At 39.5% G+C, this 21,441-nt stretch overlaps 1 protein-coding gene across 4 annotated transcripts in view; it reads right to left on the bottom strand.

Moving 5' to 3' along the window:
* Nucleotides 1-21,441, bottom strand: part of ADGRB3 (adhesion G protein-coupled receptor B3) — a 1,641,523-nt gene that overhangs the window by 1,113,710 nt on the left and 506,372 nt on the right. For all 4 annotated transcript variants that reach the window (XM_085610901.1, XM_085610903.1, XM_085610902.1 and 1 more), the window contains 2 exons: nt 21,212-21,322; nt 14,073-14,234 (listed from right to left, as the gene is read on the bottom strand). In XM_085610901.1, the coding sequence (XP_085467027.1) occupies nt 14,073-14,234; nt 21,212-21,322 (273 nt within the window). The remainder of the gene's footprint in view (nt 1-14,072; nt 14,235-21,211; nt 21,323-21,441) is intronic.

The raw sequence follows: 21,441 nt of genomic DNA, 5'->3' as shown, positions 1-21,441 counted from the left end.
CTAATTTAGGATCACATGAAAGCCTCTACTAAATTGATATAAACTAAAACTCAGCTGTCAACGTCTTTGTGCCCACAGCTACAGAAAAAGGTTGCTAAAATATAAGGACAACGGTCCTTTCCCTCAAACCTCTTATGTAGAAATCCTTTTACCGGACTGTGGTGGTCTATTACTGTGAAAGTTAGCTGATAAGGTATCAGTTGGTAATACTGAGTTATCCTACACTGTCAGTCTGTCACCTTTCATGTCAGTAGCCATATAGTGAATTTTTTCACTTGGGTCAAAGAAAAATATAGCACTTTACACTCGCACATGGACTGGGACGCACAAGCAGGCTAAATACTAGATAGATGCTACATCTAAAGATTCAGAACCTCAGAAATAGAGAGGGGCAATTCAAAAAGATGAATACCCCTTCCAATAGAGAACATATGGTTTTCCTGTTTAAGCAGAAATTTAAAAGTGAAAGGCTTTGTAAGCTTAGAAAAGTTTATAAAAATGCAAGGAGTAATGGCAGAAAGTAACTTACATGTAGAGTTGTGGTTCAAATGTACAATGTCACTTCAGGTATTTACTGAGTGTTTATACCCTGATGTCACAGACATTAATGTAACAACTCATATAGTACTGTGAAAGGATCTACACTCTTCTCTAGTGGTATCTTATTGTACTTGAATAAGTTATTGTTGTATTTTATGATGTCTAAATGATGATGGAAGTGCTGACATTGTCACACATAGGTTTACTAAGGCAAGTTTTCATTTCGATGTTCTTCATTTATGAAATTTTCAACGTTAGGCTTAAGGCAACGCATGATCTTGTTCTGCAATGCTCTTTAAGTATTCACTTTAAACAATTATTATATTTTTTCTTACAATACTAGTTAGATACAAAGGTTATTTATGTGTGTACCACATTCTTTACGTCAACCATGGATCCAGATGTGTATAGAAATAGATGACCATATTTGGAATGCGGCCAATACTGCAAAGTCATACCTATATGTGAGATTCTAACTCAGAAACCTAGAAATCTATGTGACACCACTCCAAGTACATCACACCCTTCAATAAGGTCATATTGGAAAATCTATGGAGTTGAACAGTGTTCCATACAGGTAGGTACACATATACACGCAAAGTAACAAATGGTACCCACTCTGTAAGCAAGTAGTACTTTTAAAATACTCTTTAATATACAGCACCTCATTACTCACATGTGATCTCATCAGACATTGGACGGATTCAAAAGATACCATTGCAAAATACTTTGATGTTGGTGCAGAATTAATTTACTATATTTAGGTCCTTACTTATTTTTATATTTACTACACACAATTCAATAATACGTTTTTATATATGACCAATATTGGTGTCAACTTAAGCTGACAATAAGATGACATTATTATGAGACAGTGCTGTAACAAACAGAAACACTGTCATTCTTAAAAATCAATAAAATAAGTACAAGAATAAATAGATAATGAAACATGGAATATGTCATTGCTCAGTGAAGGGATAAGATGTCTAACTAACTCAAGGCTACACCACCTGTGTTTCCAAAGATCAGCAGAACATGACTAGAGGATGCTAACAGCTTGAAAACAGATCAATGTACCAGATATTTCTTGCCGATGTACGTATGTTGCTGCAGTTTACTGGCTGAAACCTTTGCAGAAATGCTTCATCCATCTGAGGTCAATAAATTACGTGCCATTGAACTGAATAATAGTAACACATGCTGTTTATGAAATAGCAGAAAGAGTGGGAGTAAACACCATATAAAGAAAATTATAATTTAGTCACATCCTTAATTTAGTTGTACTTAGTCCTTCAAAGGCAGCTTTTATATGAGAGATATTTGCAAAACATATTTAGTATCTATTAATTGCATTTACTGCTTTCATCAGTCCTTTGAATGTTATCTTGATACTAATGGCATTTAATGCTTTTAATTAGTTTTTACAAGTTCAAAAATCATTGCAATGGCAGTGAAGAAAGGTAAAAAGATTAAGTTTATGAAAGGGTAGACACGATCTTGGTTCTAGGTAAACTACTTGTAGGATATCACAATTGAGAACATTGGAACAATAGTGGTTCAAACGCATAAGGTAACAGATTCAATAAATGTGCCAATAATGGTACAGAAATAGATATGAACGCTCTAGTGCAGCTTCTGTTAAAAAACAAACCCTTGATTCCAAAACAGTGACAGAAAAGCAGTAACAAAATATGCATTTACTCCTTGTGAAATGTCGTAAAATGTTATTAACCTTGTCTTTTGTTTGCTGCATGTCTCTGCAGACCCACGGAGAGATAGAAAAGAGTGGTGTGCCTCTGAGCACCTCTCTCAGAGTTGCAGACAGTGCGATTCTGGGTGGTCTCACACTGTGAGTTAGTGGCGAGTATGTTTGTGGGCAAGGAGGTGGAGGGAATGCACAAATGGTGGCATGGGAGGAAAACCATGCGTAAGGTACTTGTTTAATAATATTGCTAGGGTGAGGATGAATGAAGAGGTTGGTATTATGCCAGCAATTATATTATGATGGGGGATTTGAAGGAGTATTTTTAAGGTTGGTTGGTAGAGTGCCTGAATGCCATTTTGGGGGCTTTGGGTGGTAAGGGGAAGATACTGGCAAGTGTTTGTAGAGAGGGTGGCAAAACATCATATGTTTTGGGATTGAGTAGCGTGAGGGGTGAGCATTTGCAAGGGTGCAGAAGAAGAGCGCAGGACAAGAGATTTTCTTTTAGGAGTGAACGTGGAGGGAGCAGATCTCCTGAGGGTGATGTGAGAGGGTGGCACTATACCAGGTACTTTAAGGGAGGGCTGAGGATTGTGAGGCCATGCTGTGTGGGATACTCCCAAGTCTTCTTTAACCCTGAACTGCTAAATTGAGTTGGGGTGAGGTGATTTGGGGGCCCATAATAACCCTAAAATGTTGGATTACTTGGTGACAATAATACAGATTTTTCCACCTCCGGGCTTCAAGTCATATTTTAAACAAATCAAGCTTTGTTTGTATTGTGTCATTTATTTGATGTTACTTGCAAAGGCTCAATGGAAAACAACTCCAGTTATTAACATCTGCCCATTATATTTCACATTTTAAAATTGACATTAATCGCCTTTACATCACATTAAACCAGTTTCAAGGCTTAGATCTGACAGTGGTAGAATCTGGACCACCTAAAAAGGGGTGTATACCTGTAGTCTGTAAATAAAGTGTTTCTGGAAATGAACAAAACAGAAACGAGTCACATTTTCGAGATCGTAAAGAGAAAATGTCACCCATACACCCATCTCTACCCTATTAATCCATCCAATATACCTTGTCACATATACACCCACACACATACATTAATTTGTATAAACACTCAGGCTCATTATTTAATGTATTCATCCATCCATACACTTGTGCATCTAACTACTTTTCTATGCAAGCATACCTGAACATGTGTTTTCTATGTCTGTATGCGTGTTTTGTGTGGCCTAGGGTACTACTATATGTACTCTTAGGGGCCGATAACGATGTTGCTTGGAAACTCTTCTGACCAAATCGTTTTCGGAATCGGAATCGTTTCCAACCAAATCAAGTTCTGTAAGTCCAACCAACCGAATACGATGCTTCCGAACATCATTCGGTCAGACTCACATTGACTTCAATGGAAGCCTGTTTTCTGAAGAAGAACACAGGCTCCCATTGAAAAAAGGGGTGGTTGGGGAAAACCTTGCACCCTGTGACGGGCACCCCATGGTGCCTGCCACATTGTGCATGGCTGTAAAGGGGGTCCCATGGGCCCCAACTGGAGGACTCCGGGTGAAGGGGGGCCTGCTACGTGTCCCCAAAGTCAGATTCCGATAGCCGTTTTGTGTTGGACAAACCGATTCGGAATGGCTGTTAGAACAGGACATCGTAATCGCTTGGTCGGAAACAATCTCCATAGAGATGTGCAATTCGACTCCAACTGCTTGGCCTGTCTGTTTGCAGACCTGAACCGATTCGGACAGCTCGAAAAGACTCCTTGCAACATAATCGGTCAGTCAGAAATGTATCAGCTTCGGTCAGAAACATAGGTACGAATCAGATTCTCCGAATCTAAATCCCGTTTGGAGCTTTTCCGAATGCCATCGTAATCAGCCCCTTAGTGTATGAATATGTTTTTCTGTGGATTGATTCCATAGACATGTTGATCTGTGTACATGGAAGCCTGTATTTATGCTGCCATGTTTTCTTGAATTACTTAAAGTTTATTGATCTGTACGTGCACAGATGCCTTTAGATGTGCTGCACCCTCTTGCTTTCTGTATTTACATTGTCATATATTCTTGCATGTCTCTTGCCACTGCCTAAAATCACAATAGAAAGACACATCTATTGGTTTTGTTAATGTTTTTTAACACTTAACCGGTCGCACAATCAACATTCCCTTCACCTCATTTATCCCTCCTCACTAAAAAAAAAATCCACAATTAATAATTTCAGACAATCCTTATCCCGTAAAATATACAATTGAATTCATTCAATACTCCTATCAGTATTTATCAGCAACAGTCAGAACATTTCTGGCAGATATAAGCATATTTTGTTCTCATTTTGAGTCACCATACCATTTTTTGTGCTGAGAAACTCAGTGACCTGGCAATGCTCCTCGTCCAGCCAAAGCTGCGTCGGTTGCCAAACACAGTACTTTCAATTACGATCAATGAGTGATGTGGCAGCACAATAACATTAGTGGTTTAAAAAGGGAGATGGCAGTGCTTATTGCCCAGACTTTATGGGCATGCCTCGTGCTCAGAGGATTATAAACCTGACTGGAAATAAATGTACATCGACGGTTGTTAGCTGACCTTCAAGGCATAGAAATAAAAAAAGGAAGTAACAAATTAGATTTTAGGAGCTCTTAATTTCAGACATTTCACTTTTAAATTGTAGACTAAGGTATTGGAAGCCCCCTGGGTTGTGTAATCAAGCGCCTTGTGCCTTTTGCCTTCTGCCTATTAGGATGCTGTGTGTAATATCGGCAGAGCAACTGATATGTAGCAGTGGAGTAGCAAATTATGTGGCAGGGTTGACTAAATAAGATGAGCAAGAAACACATTTATTTATGTTCAAATCTGCAGATTATGCAGCAGATGATGGATTATATGGCAAATATGGCAAGTCTACAATACTGCAGAAAATGCCACTGCCAATGAATCACATAATTCCAGTGGCCCTGAATATAGGTATACAAGTGAATAAAACACCATGTTGCTGGTTACACTATCTAATAAAGGAGGACCCTTGAAACAGTAGCACACCGCTCAATATATAAAAAAGAACATTGACTACACTTCCCTTCCACCTTTCAACTTCTTCTAAATTAGTCTTTAGGGGTATGTTCAAGTGAGCAAATTACTCGTTCCTTCAGAATCTGCAGGAACCACACAGTGGCTGGTGACTAGTCGACAGTATAGAAAAGCAAGTAGGTTCAGAACTATTGAATTTCAACTGCTAGTCATGCAGGTCGAGAAAGCAAAAGACACACAATTGATGGATGGAATGCAGAACAAATCAGAACATTCACCCCAGTCAAGAGATCTTGGTTAAATTCATCATTCTTTTGCTCACCATGCCACCCCAGTTTAGACCTGGCCATATGCAAATCACTCTTGAACCTGTGCCTCATGGGAACAGTCCAGCCCGAACTGCCAAGCCAGGTCCTCCCTGGACCGGAAACAAGCATCCTAGGACCGGTTTCACCCTTCTTCAGCCAGGATAGCTTGATTCCAGTGGCACAGCGAACCCAGATCAGTTGACTGGGGGTGAGTGCTTGCAATGTTCAACACTCCGTCCATCATCCCCTTTGGTTTTGCTTTGTTCGCCCTAAGTTGGCAGGGTATGCCCAGACGTGGGTCCCTTGCACACTTTGCCACTGGAATCAAGCTAGTGTGGCTGATGACAGCTTATTAGCCAGAAACCGGTCCCAAGATGCTTGTTTCCGGTCCAGAGAAGACATGGCTTGGCCGTTCAGGCTGGACTGCTCCCATGAGGCACAGGGTCAGACTGATTTGCATATGGCCATGTCTGAACTGGGGTGGCGGAGTGAGCTAAAGAATGATAATGGATTAAACGCAGATCAGTTGACTGGGGGTGAGTGCTTGCAATGTCCAACACTCCGTCCATCATCCCCTTTGGTTTTGCTTTGTTCGCCCTAAGTTGGCAAGGTATGCCCAGGCGTGGGTCCCTTTCTCACTTTGCCACTGGATGCAAGCTAGCCTGGCTGATGACGGCTGATTAGCCAGAAAACGGTCCCAGAATGCTTGTTTCCAGTCCAGGGAAGACATGGTTTGGGAGTTCGGGCTGGACTGTTCCCATGAGGCACAGGGTCAGACTGATTTGCATATGGCCATGTCTGAACTAGGGTGGAGGAGTGAGCTAAAGAATGATGATGGATTAAACCCAGATCAGTTGACTGGGGGTGAGTGCTTGCAATGTTCAACACACTGTCCATCATCCCCTTTGGTTTTGCATTAGTAATGCAGGTCGACACATCAGGTTGCTTCCCCAGAATGTTTAATCAATTATCAATTCAAGCAGGCAATTAACAATTGACCACATGACTACTCAAGCTATGCACATCTACTTGCATATGAAAACACTCACGTGTATTGGCAATTAAGAACCTTTTGGGACCTTAAAAAACCAGTTCAAATATCTACTTGCTCAGAAGCAGTTTAGATCAAGTATAGCAGCATTCCAATCAAGAAAATGGAACTCTACCATGGCAATAAAGAGGCTGAATAATATGCTGATGGTTGCACAAGTGTAGCAAATGTTAACCACAATCATGACGGTGAAATTGATATGTGGAGGAAGAAACATACGGGCGAGCAGGCTATGGCGACTGAGTTAGGAGCCAAAACAAAGTCAACAGGGAGATGATAGACATGGGTAAATACACAGTGGTATGTACCTAAGTGAAAGGGGATATTTACATATCCGAGAGTTGCTGAGGAAGATAGGGAGATAAGAGATACCCACAAACAGACTAAGATATATTTATTAATGTTTGTATGGGCACTAGTGCAGCACAATTTTGTGCTGCGCTCATGGACGTTATTATTGCATGCTAAATTGCCTCTATGTTTATGGTTATGTGCTACACAAACGCTCCTGCAAAAAATTAGTAGAGTGCTTGAAGACTGCAAAGAGAATATAAAGACTTCAATACTTGTTTATATCCCCAAACCCTTGTCCTTCTCAGTCGGAGCAAGCTCAAATTTTAATAAATGAACAGCAAGAAGATGAAAGGTGTAGAAGACGACAGAGTTTTTGCGTGATGGACACCTTTCTTATTTTGTTCTTCTACATAAATAAGGCATTTGAGACCAAGAAAGAATACAGAGAACATATACAAACATATAATCCCTTATACTCTTTTAGTGTTTTGTTGAAAATGGTACATTTTCATTAGATTTTAATAGCTGTGCTAAAAACTGAAGGACTTTAAATGTTTATAGAGAACAAAACCTGCCATATAGAACAGCTCTTAAAGCCCTCTGTAGCACATTCATACAAGTCTTCATTAAATCACTAACCATAGTAACAGAATGGTTTATTGGGCTTAAGAACCTGGGAACACGAGTGTGACATGCTTTTGAGTGGACGGAAACAGGCACCAAATTGATGGAAAGTAAATCATGCTATAAACCACCCACTAGATCTAATGCGTTACTGACCTTCCATTGTAATTTAAAACATGAAAGGAAAAGTATTTATTGTATACATGGATATGCAGATCTATAGTCTGAATAAAACTTTGAGGCTTCCCTATAGATCAGTTTCACCCTGTTTCTCTACACTGCTATGCCCTCTACAGTTATGCTATGTTATGTCTATTTGTAGAGCCCACTAATCACCTGTGAGGGTATCCAGGTGCTTTGACAGGTGGTTTAGCAGCTGTCTCCAAGCAGAGATTATTCGAAGAGCTGAGTCTTCAGCTTCTTGCAGAACTCAAGAAGTGATGAGGAGGCTCTGATGTGATATAGGAGGTGGTTCCATGCTTTGGGGAAGATGCCAGAGTAAGTGAGACATCCAGCTCTGTTTTTTGTACATGTGCTAGTGAGAGTTTGGCTGAGCGGAGGTTTCTGGGAGGTTGTGTAAGAGTACGGGGCTATTGAAGGACACAGGCCTATCTTGTGTAATGCTTTGTATGTGTTTGTGAGGAGTTTGAACTGAGTGCATTGGGCAATGGGAAGTTAGTGTAGCTCTTTGGGGGGGTGGGGTGTGGCATGGTAGGTTGAGGATGAGTCTTGCAACAGCGTTTTGGACGGTTTGGTGCCTGTTCAGGAGCAGTTTGGAGATTCATACGTTGTCATTGTCCAGTCTTCTGGTTCCTAAAGCCTGTGTGACCATTTTCCTAGTGTTGTCTGGTAGCCACTTGAACATTTATCGCAGCATCCTCAGTATGTAGGCACATGCTTTTTCTGACTCTCTATTGACTGGACCTCCCTCCCCCACCAGTCTTAAAACCCAATTTTCAAAGCTTCTACCCACCCTTGTTTCTCTTCTACCTGCTCCTCCATTGCTGCCCTTTACTTCCACCCTCAATCTAGGTTGTGCGCTTGCTCCTGTCAGCCCTTTCACCTCACCTTCACCAAGTCTTCCCCCTACCTACAAGTTAAGACAGGTTGCCTCTTGAAATCTGCCATAAATAAAAACAGCACAAGTTGGAGAAATTGCTATGCTGACAAGGAAGGTGGATCGAGCTGCATACTATTCAAAAGAGAAGCCCAGTTATCCATCAAAAGCACTGATAGCTCATGATTTGCCCTCTTGATGAATCTTTACATTTCCTTTATCACTTTGCCTTTACAGTCATCATTGCTCAGAGATGCAAACAATTTCTGAAGTCCTCTGATCCCATGTACTCATTAGGGTAAATTCTGTGGGGTAAAGGACTTCATTCCTACATGCGTAAACCACAATACTAACAATTGTCAGTTAGGGTCCCACAGGAAAATTCACTTCATTTTATTAAACATTACTGACTGCTACATAGGCACATCACCCAATCCCCTATTTTGTGATACAGTCTAGACAACTGGTAGTCAATCCTGCATTAATACAATATATTTACCAGGAGAAGCAATTAAAACAAGGCAATTTCAAATACTGTTAATAATTTCCAAAATCTCTTCATGTACACTAAATGCATTGAAAGCTGCACCTGGATGAGGATTCTTTTCGCATACCGTTCCTATCACATAGCTATAGAACAACTGAAATTTGCCATCAATTTTGAATCTGCAAAAATGGAGATTTTTTTAGATAAAATAAAAAAGAGTTGATCTATCACAGATTGTGCATAAATTGTCAGGTTCTACACATGGACACCATAACCATATACTCCTTAGGAGTAACCTATACAGATATTAGAACCAGTTCAGACTTAAACACTAAAGGCCTGATTATGACTTTGGCGGTGCAGCACCGGGCCTGCCCTGCCGCCGCACCGCCAAAGCTGTCGTCAGACAGCCCACCAGATTAGGGTTTTCCTCCTGTCTGGTGGGATTTTTCTGGGCGTCCCCACGGCAGTGCCTCTAAAAACAGTCACCGACTTGGGAACACCAAAAACTGTTCCTGCATGGCATGGAATGAAAAGTCCATGCCATGCAGTAACTGGTGTGCATGCATGGGCCCCCCTGTGTTTGCTCTTTGCCAGGGTTTTTATGGAAGAGGAACCGCCTTGAAAACCCTGGCGTAGAGGAAACTCCCAATATGTTTGGCAGGACATTGGCAGTCCTTCCAAGCATATTGATGCCCTACACCACAGCAACACCACCAGGGAACGGCGTTTCCCTGGTGGCTGCGGTGGGGCTGTGAGGGTCCTTCCACCCAAATCATAATTGGGTGATGAGGAGACCGCCGCTCCACAGTGAGTCTGTTGGTCCGTGGACCTCCAGACTCGTAATCAGGGCCTAATTGTTAGGTCACCATGTACAACCATGATAATTTTCGTGGGCATAGTGATATTCTCCATATACAACTCATGATTGAGCCACATCATTTAGGTGTTTCACAAGATTGGTAAAGGAGCATTGGTTGGCAAATTGAATATTAAGTCTGCTTTGAGATGCCTCTAAGTCCAAACTGAGTATTACCCTTTGCTGGAATTTTTTATTTAAATGATTCAATTTGGGCAATTACAGGAGCAAAATGCAGCGGCGGTCGGCTAAGATAAGTGTGCTGGGTCGGGGCAGAGCACGGCAATGGGGGAAGCTGACAGATGATGGAATATGTATTATTTATTTATTTAACTATAACTATTCCAAAGTCTGTCGACTTCCCCCTCTCCCACCTTGCCCCATCCCCACCGCGCTTACCAGAGCTGCCCGCCGCTGGCTAAATGTTAGTGGGCTGTTTCAGATCACGGCCATATACCCAGCGATTCATCATGTTTATTTTACTGGCAGTAAGGAGGGTGACCTTCTATTCAATTATGCTCCAGAACTTATGTAAAGGCTCTGATGATAGACCAAGTCTTATAAAATAGTGGAAAGGTATGAGCAGACTGGATGGTCTAAAAGGATTTACGGGAAGATTTTCATGTTGAGTAAATCTACTCACAGGAGTGGAACAGGCATGAGGTGAGTAATCCTAGACATGCTCTGTGAGTTAGTGTACATCAATAACCTCACACATTTGGGTATCAACAACCTCACACATTTGGGTATCCACAGACTCCTCTATGACTCCTTCCCATCCTGGAAAAGGTCAAAAGTGCATTCATGGCAAAAGGAGGAGTAAATCTCAGAAAAAGGTAAGGAATTTACTCCAAATAAAGGCAAGTCCCATTCCAGGGTGCAACAATAATTGGGAAACATACATCATTGGTGGCTGGACCAGGGCTAAATGTTTTTACAAGGGTCAAATAGATTTCCTTGACAAAGAAAAAAAAGTTAGGAGGATTATTTCCATAAATTCGAAAGATTTTCACATGAGCAAATCTGAACGTGAAAGTAGAAATTTCCAGGCGTGTACATGGAAATCTGTGACTGTTCCAGTGTTACTGGGATGTTTTTTGAAACATTTGTGAGATACTGAAAAAAATATAAATTTGCAACCATGCAAGATTGTCGATCTCCATATGTACAATCAGTACCTTTGTTGGTGTATTTGTCAAAAAAACAGACTAGCTTGCTATGGACATCATTTTGGAAAGCAGTGATAGTTAATGAAACTCCAGCCCAGTGTGTGTTTCTGTCTACCTGCACAGGGCCTGTGGTAGCCACACTGAGCCACAGTAGCCATTCCATACTACTAGTTTCTGTTGTTTTCTTCTGGCCTTTGTCTACCTGTCTGACAATTCCAAATTGATGTCTTATGTATCGAGGACCTTGCCTCTGTAATGTAATGACTGGAAAGAAAAAACAGCAGTTATTTTCTATTTTCTACAAAATAGAGGCTGATGTTGGCCATTTCTCTTCAATCTTGTGAATTTCCTCGAAGAACTGCCACTAAAGCAATTCACGGAGCAGTATGCCAGTGAGACTATAAGATCAAGAGAGTTTACTGCAATTTTAGACATACTGGGAAACAAACAATGGTAAATGCAGGCCATGAAATAAGGTTGAAAGAAAGATAAAGGTTTTTGTTTTTATTAAAAAAAAGTCTTGCTTGTTTCGTTCTTTGTTCCTACATAGCTTTATACACAGCTTTGTCAAGGTTTTTCAGAACTGAATAATTAATTGGTAAAATGTTGTAAGACTTCAATCATACAATGTACGACATGACGTAAACTATTCAAGTGTAAAAGTATGCACCACAAAAGATACAATTTCCAGATATAACATTTCATGAAATATTGTTGTTCTTTAATTTATATACCACTTGAACATTTAAACATTTAGTAAATACTTCACACAGGCTCAAAATGCACTGGACCTGTGTTGCTATACCTTCTTTGACTTAATATTGTAAGAATTAGTCTGCTTGTTTAGATGTACATACAGCTTCTGAGAATTATAATTTTGGGGTTGTCAGTTGAGTCAGGCAGCTTCTAATCTTACCTATCTGGTCCAATGTGCTTCTGGGCATACAAATGAGGTTAAATTACCAAATGCCACAAATGGAACGCATATTCCGTTGTCTATGTTATTGCTGAGTTTCAGTAGGAAAGACTAGGTGTGATGTCATGCCAGCATCTCCTGCCATGAAGAATGCAAAAAGGATTTACTGAAGGAAGCAGGCTTTCAAATCAATGTCCATGCCTCCTTTTTGCTTGTGGTCAAATACCAGTTTGCTAATTTCCTAAATATGGCTTTTATACTTGCAGGTTAGATGAGAATGAGCTTAGTCACAATTTCCCTGCACAGGATCAGCCACTACATCACTACTTTAGGGCTTAGAAAAACACAGCAATGAGGACAGCAGCAAAATGGACATCACGGCAACTCAAATGTGTATCCAAGCAGCGGAATCTGAACACTCTTAGGGTTTCTGTACTATGCAACATAATGCAACGATGTATTTATACATTTTCTACAGCGCACACTCCGTAACTGAATTGCTTCTACCTTTTAAACTGGTTCTAAAGTGCTAAATTGCTTCGAAATAGCTTCTAAACTCGATTTAAGCCCAACTGTTTTACCCCATTATGGGTCTTGCCTTTCCTCTACACAGTTATGCTTTGCTTTAAATCTTAGAGGATAGCTCTGCACAGAATCCTAAAAAATGACAGGGAATGTATCTGGGCCTCAATCATAGAAAGGGCACACTGTCCCTGTCTGTGTCAGATGCACCCTTGAAATGGGTTGCCTGATGCAGACCGGGAAAGAGGGCCCTACCATCATGAATTGTCTGCCCCCAGGATGGCCACAAACTCACGGCTGTCCTGGGGCAACACATTCAATAAAGTAAGTCGCTTACAATCCGCTCCGTGTTTCACAATGCAGGTGGCAGCTACCTGCACTTTAAAGAATGGACACAGACCCTCCTGTTGCCCAGTGCAGTGAGCCACTGCACATGCCTGCAGGGAGATATCGGTGGGGGGGGGGGGGTCCATGGGACCACTTTGATCCCTCCAGAAAGCTGCCCTCTTAACGATATGTTTGCTTCTGAGCCTGAACCTGTAATAGGGAATGGGCACAGGGTCAAAGCAATTTCCTAATTTGCATGGAGGAACACTCCCAGGTACACGAGTAAAGCGCCTCTTAAGATAGTGCAGACACTACATGTGTGCAAGCACTATTAATATTAGAGACGGGGCTACACAAAATTCTGTAGCCCCTCCTAAAATACCATAGTGGTCTGGGGTCACAAAAAGTGGATGCACAAACCCATTGCACACTTGGGGCAGTATGAAATATACATCCCCTGGTGCTGACATTATGTATACATTCTCAGTTAAAGTGGGAGCCTAGGAGTCCTTCCAAACAACCTGGTAAACCTGTTAACACCATCAGACTACTGAGTCTGAAAGGAGACATACCCACAATCCTTAATATGCAGCTGTACTGCAGAATGACAAATGCCATTAGTGCCGCTATGGGAGGAGGTATCTCATGTGCTATTTAGATGCACTGAACAGGATCTTCTCCAGACACTGGGGGGATCTATTGCCAATGATAGCTCTCATTAAGAGTCAACTTTAATGGTGTCTGGAGTCTCCCAGGCCTTGTGCCTCACTGAAAACCAACCATTCTCCAACAGGAATTTGTAATGAAGCCTATGCACACTTGTGCCAAGGGATGACTATATATACCAATCTAGTGTCTCCAGTGTGAACAGCTCTTTCTATTCCTGCTTCCACTTCTCACTGCCCGACTGATTTGCTCTCCATTACAAATGTTTGTTTGAACAGGGCAATATTAATCTACATTTTAAACTGTGGAAACACATTTGCTAATGCAAGACTTGAATACAATGCAGTATATTTGAACCTTTCTGTGTTGTTTGCAGACTGTTTTCCAGACGTTTGAACATTACTCCATACACTCCTCTTAACAACAAAAATACATTTCTGTAAGCATTTAAATTGAAATATTCATAAACATTCAAATGCATTTGCATCTGTTGCTAACACTACCTGGACAGAGGGCAGTGTTATTGCAAACCCTTGATTCTCTTAGAGGGCCGCTGCAGTGTGTCCCGTAAGGTGGTACACAAGCTCTGGTTCGCACCTGCGACCCTTGACCACAAGTAACTGAACATGAACTCCACTGGGACCACTCCTCAACACCAGTTTCACCTGTATACAAGACAACAAATAAAAAATGGATACAGCCATGAGTGGTAATGCAGCACTCCATTAGAACTTTCAATATGTAAACATGCAAGCAGCTTTGACGGACATGCACAACAAAGACCATGCAGATCATTACATGACTTTCAGTACTTCAGTATGCTCAATAAATAAACCCTGCTGGTCACAAATCAAGCAAAAGCACACAAAAGCACAATAAAAAATGACTGATTGTTTTATTGAGATTGTTAATTGTTTTGTTTGGTGTGCTCGCTAATTTGGCAGAAGGATATGGCTCTCTTGATGATATGAAATAGCTTATCACAACAGAATACACATCTGTTATATCACACGTCTGTTTTTATTTTAGTTTTAAAACATTTTTGTGACTGATTATTGGTGGGCACTCACGGATTGCTACTCGGTCACCACAAAGTGTAAACTTAGCTAAATAGTGATGTATTTTTGTAAAATGCTGGTGATGCAAGCACATGGGAACTTGTTAATGATCTTCACACCTTCCAGGATTTCCACATTAAAACGTACACAATAAATTTACGCGCAATGGATCTTAATATAGTTAATTTGCATATTCTTCGGATTTATTTTTAAAACTCCTACTGTGGATGGGCAAAGACCCTTAGAGAGTAGTCATGTGCTTGAATATACAACCAAGTTCACACCTCCTACTTAATAGTTCTCTGTAAATATGAGGGCCTTAAGACACTCACACCCCTGCAGTCATACAATCACAACTACTCAAGAAGTGTTCTCACATGAACAAATAAAAGTGACAATGAACCATCTCATGTCTCACTTTATACAAACAACACAAACAGTTGGGAGTTTTAAAGCGTGTAAAAATAATATGATTATATTCCCTGTTAATTATAGAATTGAGAAAATAATAAATTATTGCACCGATCCATTCACTACATTTTTGTTGTCCATGAGCACTTTTCAGCTGAGATCAGAGGAGGTAACCTGGCAATTAACACACACTAATGGCATGTGAATATCATCCGCTATGAAACTTCAGCAAATTAATGACTATAATTCAAAGATTTCTCCACAATGCATACCAGGAGATTTTCAATTAATGTGTTAAATGGTGAAAGTATACAAGAAAAAAAATAGCATCTTTAACTTGACCCCGTAAAAAGCACTTCTAAGGAATCACAGACTGCATCTGATTATTTAAGGTCTGATGGGTAGTAAAGACTGTATCCCAAAGATGTCAGATCAGTTGTACCCGATGTGATATTGTTGCCACACTTTGCTTCTGTTGTTCAGGGGTTCATAAAATGAGTCAGACAGAACTAAGGAATGCATGTCAGAATAGCAGTAGTTGTGACTCTTTCTTCCATTGGTACAAAAGCTACACACAATGAACAAAATGAGTATTAATGAGAGAAGGTTAAAGTGACAATCTCCAAGAAAGAATCGTCTGCTAATGGTATGATTTGTAAAGTGAAAACATGTCTCGGCAGTGCTTGATCAGAAAAGGCCTCCATTCCAACCTCACTCAGAAAATAATACTACTCAGAAATATCAGATCTAAAGATCTGCATTCATGGTGACTCTGCAACTTAAATAAAAGGAATTGTCCTCCCCAAAGAGACAGAACACAAGATTTAATGGTATTGGTGGACCTTGACAAAAAACTATATTGTTTGATTTTACTCAAGTGATCTCTAACTTGCTGTGGGCGAAACCTCATACTACCACCTTTTATACACAGCCTTTACCTTACAAAATGAATGGAATTTTGATAATTATGCTCGGAAAATTGATGGTTAGCCTCTTGAAACTACCAGTGAAACCCACATTGTGTAGGCTGTCGCTGGCTGCCAGTTTATACATTTTATTTCCATTTTCTCTGTCATGTATGTCCTTTCTTCATTGTCACTCTTTCACAATGTAGTTGGGCACTCCAGCGGAGTGTATGGGACATACAAGGGGCATGCAGAATACAAAATGCACCTAGTGCTACATGAAACCACTTTTCGGCTTTTCTTGCTGCAACTGTGTTTGAACCAGGATGTCCAACAGATACATCAGCAACAGCACTTGGAGTAGTGCTCCTGGTACATCACTGCTCCTCTCTAATTCTCAGGGGGCACACCAGTGGAAACGTAGATTTATGCAAGATAGGGTTCAGACGAACCCATGTCTTTTTTCTGCGTAAAGAAAATTGCACCTTTGTTTTGTCCTACATAGTCTGGATTGGAGAAGGCGTTTCTCCAATGCTTTAATGTTATGCTTTCGGATATTATCTTTTGCAACCACTAGCACCTAAATCCAACACCCCAGTTTATCTGTTCATTATTTCCAGATTTGTGAAATGGAATCCTACCTAGTGTCAATATTTTGCAATTCCCATTAAAATACTTAGCAAAGTGAAACACTTTGGAAAACATGTTTCATGGCACTTATTGAACACAATTTGAACAAAATCAAAGTACAGGTAGCATTGCATATCATGTTTCATTATACCTATTTACTACTGCTACTGATTATTGTTTTATAGGTAACTTTATCTGGGACTATAAAAGCAATATAACAACTTCTGACCTTGTAAAATTGCAACTTTTCTAATGAGCGCAAACATAAAATTCAAATTGTCCCCAAGCCCAATTTAGCAGAATATATTTGTCATTGCCAAACAAACCATTATTTATGTGGAAATCTCTGTAAACCATGGCAGTGAAGAAGATGAGATAAATCCATTAATTTGAGGAAACATTTTTTTAATTGAACTTAATCACTGAATGCACATTGTATGTGTTAGATAAGGATGAACCTACAGAAACTTTGGTAAGTTTAGTGATTCCCACAAATGTGGTTTGTTTGGTTATGCCAAATATGTGGTGATCGGCCCTATGTGAAATAGCTTACATATGGACAAATTACTCCTACAACCACTCTGTCAAAGAGTACAAGACAACTTAACTTTTGGGCTGTTCCTTTTTTATCCACATTCTGATAGAAGAAACCTGCCTCTAGCTTCCAACCACTCACAGCGTCGTTTCTATGCCAATTTACTAACAACAGTATCCTTTATAAAGGAGCTTTAAACAACATCTCTTACTGCAGCAGAAGTGTCTCCTGAAGCGTTTCCCCTACATATGAAACAATGTTACACCTGTAACAGCAGCATCACCTGCAGTGCAATCCAGGCACATTGTGGCTGTTTACTGTCTTTTTTGTTCAACGTAAATGTGTCATTGCTGAGTTTCTGGTAATGTTAGTGTTAGTGATATGCTGCTCTAATTTATATTTTTAAAGACCTTAAACTAATTTTATTTTGTAGTGCTTCCAGATCCATTGAAATTCTAATTGAGTGATATTCAGAACAGCAATGTAGGCATGCCATTTGATCGGCATTAGAAAACAATTCCACCCTTACACACCCCAATCTTGAATGAGAAAATAGTTTATTCTCTATGACAATTAACAGTGGTTAATTTGTGCTGGTGTTTTCCAGTGCTCGACACCGGCACATATTTAAGGCAGTCCACTTCTTAGTGGCGTTGTCAGTCTGTATTTTTTTATAAAAGTACACAAGCAAAGTGTTTAACAATGAGACATATGATTAAAAATAACAATACTAGGGTGCTCAGCCTATTCTTACAGCTTTGGGTCACCGAACACAGTCCAGATTGTAACATTTGTAGGGCTGCAATGGCAGGTACATGTTATTGGTACTAATATTTGGCAGGGCTGGCAGGGGCTTGAAATGGCAGAAGCAGCAGTGGTCTCCTGGCACTTATTTTATTTTACAAATAAAGCCCTGTGACAGTAGTATCATTAGACCCCCTTTTGACATTGCTAAGATGGATGCCAACAATTAGTGCCTGTCATACTACTATGAAATGCACTAAAATCATTGACCAATGTCATGTAGGTCAATGACAAGAAATCAGATCACTAAGAATCTCAGGTGAGATGTACTAAACATTTTTATGGTCGCAAACCGACTCCTAAAAGGCCTTTTTGACTCCATACCTCATCGCAATTCGGACGGGTTTATTGTAGGAAACCCATCCAAACAGTGACTCAATAAAGATGTGTAAATGTTTTGTCAATGTTTTGTGACGACAATCTGGTCACAAACCATTGAAAAATGACCAACCCCAGACTTGGGGTACTAATGCATTCACAAAAGGGAAACAATCCTCTTGGGACCTCTTTTGCTTTGTGAAAATAAAAAAGATTGTTGAGGAGTGGGATGTGGTCCATGGGGCCACTGCCAACTCCCCAAAAACTTTTTTCACAAAAATAAACTTTTCACAACACAACACCATTTCCTTTATGGAAAAAAGTTTACATTGTTGAAAGGTGATCATGGTGGCCTGTTGAGCCATTGCAAGCCATTGAAACTGTGATGGCTTCCAAATGGAGTGAAATATAATTTGTGACCAATCTCATTAATATTCATGAGGTAGGTCAGATTGCGACCCACTCCAAATCAGAGTTTAGCAAACCGACCTAGTAGAACTTAGGTTGGTTTGTTAAATTCTATACTGGTAGCAAACATACTGGTTGCAAATTACATCCAGATTTTTGTGACCAGTAATTAGTACATGGGCCCCTTATCTCTACTGACCGTAGCTGGACGGAGCATGCCATATGGACATAAATCCCTCTTTCTTCCTCTATAGATTTTTCAAATAACATTTTCAGTTATTTGAGGGAAAATACCCAAACATTAGGATTTGAAGGGTTCACCTGTGAAAATGGCACCAAGAAGATTTTATAACTAATAGGTGATATGATACACAGGTAAATATGTGAATTAATGGCCTCACATATTCATTTTACATTAACGTGAAATCTCTCTCTGACGTCTGCATAAGATTTGCCTTTCGATCGTGAGAATATATGCAATATAGCAAACAATGGGATTTTTACTAAATAGTATAAAACCTGTTGTGTGTGTTTTTTTACTGATGAGGTTAGGCAACACCTAACAGACCATAAGCACACCTTTATGCCATTGTCTGCATTAGACTGAAAAACATTACAGGACACTGCAGTGATAAAACCCTACTAGCATGTTCTTGGCAAGACAGAGCAGCTCTTGGGTCGGTATTGCACTGCAAAAAGCCAAGCATTCTTTTAATTTATCCATGTTGTTGTGCTATTTCACAGAGTGTTGGGAGCAATTTACATCTGCCTTCAGCTGTAAATCAGACCTATGGCAAGGAAGCAAAGCACAGCAAATCACATCTGTCAACCCTTTAACGCTCTGCTCCCTGTAGTGGCTATGGACTCCAAAACTGCTTCGCTTAGCATCGTTCTTGGGAGCCATTTCCAAGGTAAGTGCATTGCAGCTGAGGACGAGACACTCGTAAACAATGCATTTACATTTTTGCTTAATTGAAGAAACTTAATTAGTGCTCTGATGAGAATCTGTTTTAAGGGGTAATTATAGGAAATAAAACATGTTTGATTGTCGGAATTTTACTTATAATAAACAGCTGACATCATAATACTGTTATCAAAATGTCTTTGCTGCAATTCTGTCCACCATTACTTTCCAACTATGCAGTTTAAATGTGATAACCCACGCCGTGATTTTTAGTGAACAAAATCGCAAGTTGCAGGCACTGCACAATGTGCGACCTGTCATTATGCAGGACCAGTGTGGTTGCTGCAATAAAAAAAGAAACTAAAATAAATTTGAAATGCAACATACTCATGTATAGCTAGAAACTATTACTTAATTGGGTCTGATTCCTCTTAATAGTTAGATTGGGACTGTTCTGTATTGATAAAGATTTAGTATTAAGTAATGAATGTGAACTAAAAAACTTGTAAGTGATTAAATATCAGCTAATCTCGAACCTTTTTTTTGTTTTTTTAAAGTCAATGATATTACTATGCAATAAATGTGAAATAGTATATATTTGGTGTATATTTCATTGTTTGAAATATTTCTCTATTTTGATAGTAAAATAAGTGTTTATTTGTGTTAAATATAAATTCCAGTTTTACCAAATATAATTTTTATTTCACTCTAGTTCATGCCCTTAAGAGGTGTGTCAAATTTAGCTTTAGCTCTGACCCTTTGTTGAAACATTGCTGTTCCCTGAATAGCAAGGGTATTTCTTCCATTTCAAACTAAAACTATTTTATACTTTCCTAGATCTTCCAACATGTACACCAAATTTGAACATCTTCCTCTAATCCTGCATTTTAAATATTTTTAGGTAAGACTGTAAGTGTTTGAAGAAAAAAAAGCAAATTAGAGGCACCAAACTTGTGTGAGCATCTCAGCTGTCTGATCAGCCGTACATTTTCTGTACTCACTTTGTTTTATACATTTTGGACAGGTTTACCAATTTTTGCTCATGATTCAGTCTGGCCGTGTCTATTGGACTTACTTATTCAGAAATTGGGGGCTACTATTTTTTAGTCAATATGTTTCTCCATTGACTCTGGAGTGGTTATTGCAGTAACTTCCGTGCTAATGATATAATCTAAAGGGGCTAGTGGCACTAATATGGATATGCAAAAGGATTTATCCAATATCACAATTGAAATTATATGACTAAGCCTAGACTTGAGATTTATATGACTGAGGTGCTTGAAAGCTATTTCATTCAGCATGCTTTAAATGTGATTGATCAAAACTAATTGCTAAATTGTTAGAGTACACAAATGTTTTAACCCGCAAGAGCACATTGGAAGTCATACACTCATGTAAACAATTCAAAATTCGTTTTTTGAAAAAAAAAACATTTATTCTAGCTATACAGTCTACGTAATGTTCACATTCACAAATCACGACTTTGCACTCCATTCACATCTTGGCTACTTTATTTATGGACTTTACTGGTGGAAAAAAATAATATATGGATCAAAAAATATTTTAGCTATGAAAAAAATGGACAAATATGCAAAAGGATTATGGAAACATGCAGTGGCTTTTGCTAGAATTAATAACAATAAGTAGAAAAATGTAACTAATGTATTACCAGTTTGTGCCATAAATTTAGCAGCATCAGCTTGCTCCTGAGGGACCCTTTGCTCATGAACAGATCGAGGTCGCTGACTTTTAATTGTATGATCTCCCATCATTCCAAATTCTAAAGACAGAATAAAGGTTTATGAAAGCTTGTGTGTAGACATTTCTCAATTTGTACAGTACCGTTTCATGCAATATGTTCCTGAACATAAGTTGAGCCAAATGGCAAGTATACAAAAA

Source organism: Triturus cristatus, chromosome 6, assembly GCF_964204655.1.
Source record: "Triturus cristatus chromosome 6, aTriCri1.1, whole genome shotgun sequence".
Classification (NCBI taxonomy): domain Eukaryota; kingdom Metazoa; phylum Chordata; class Amphibia; order Caudata; family Salamandridae; genus Triturus; species Triturus cristatus.
Note: the sequence above shows the minus strand (reverse complement) of the source record. Positions and strands in the feature narration are given on the sequence as shown.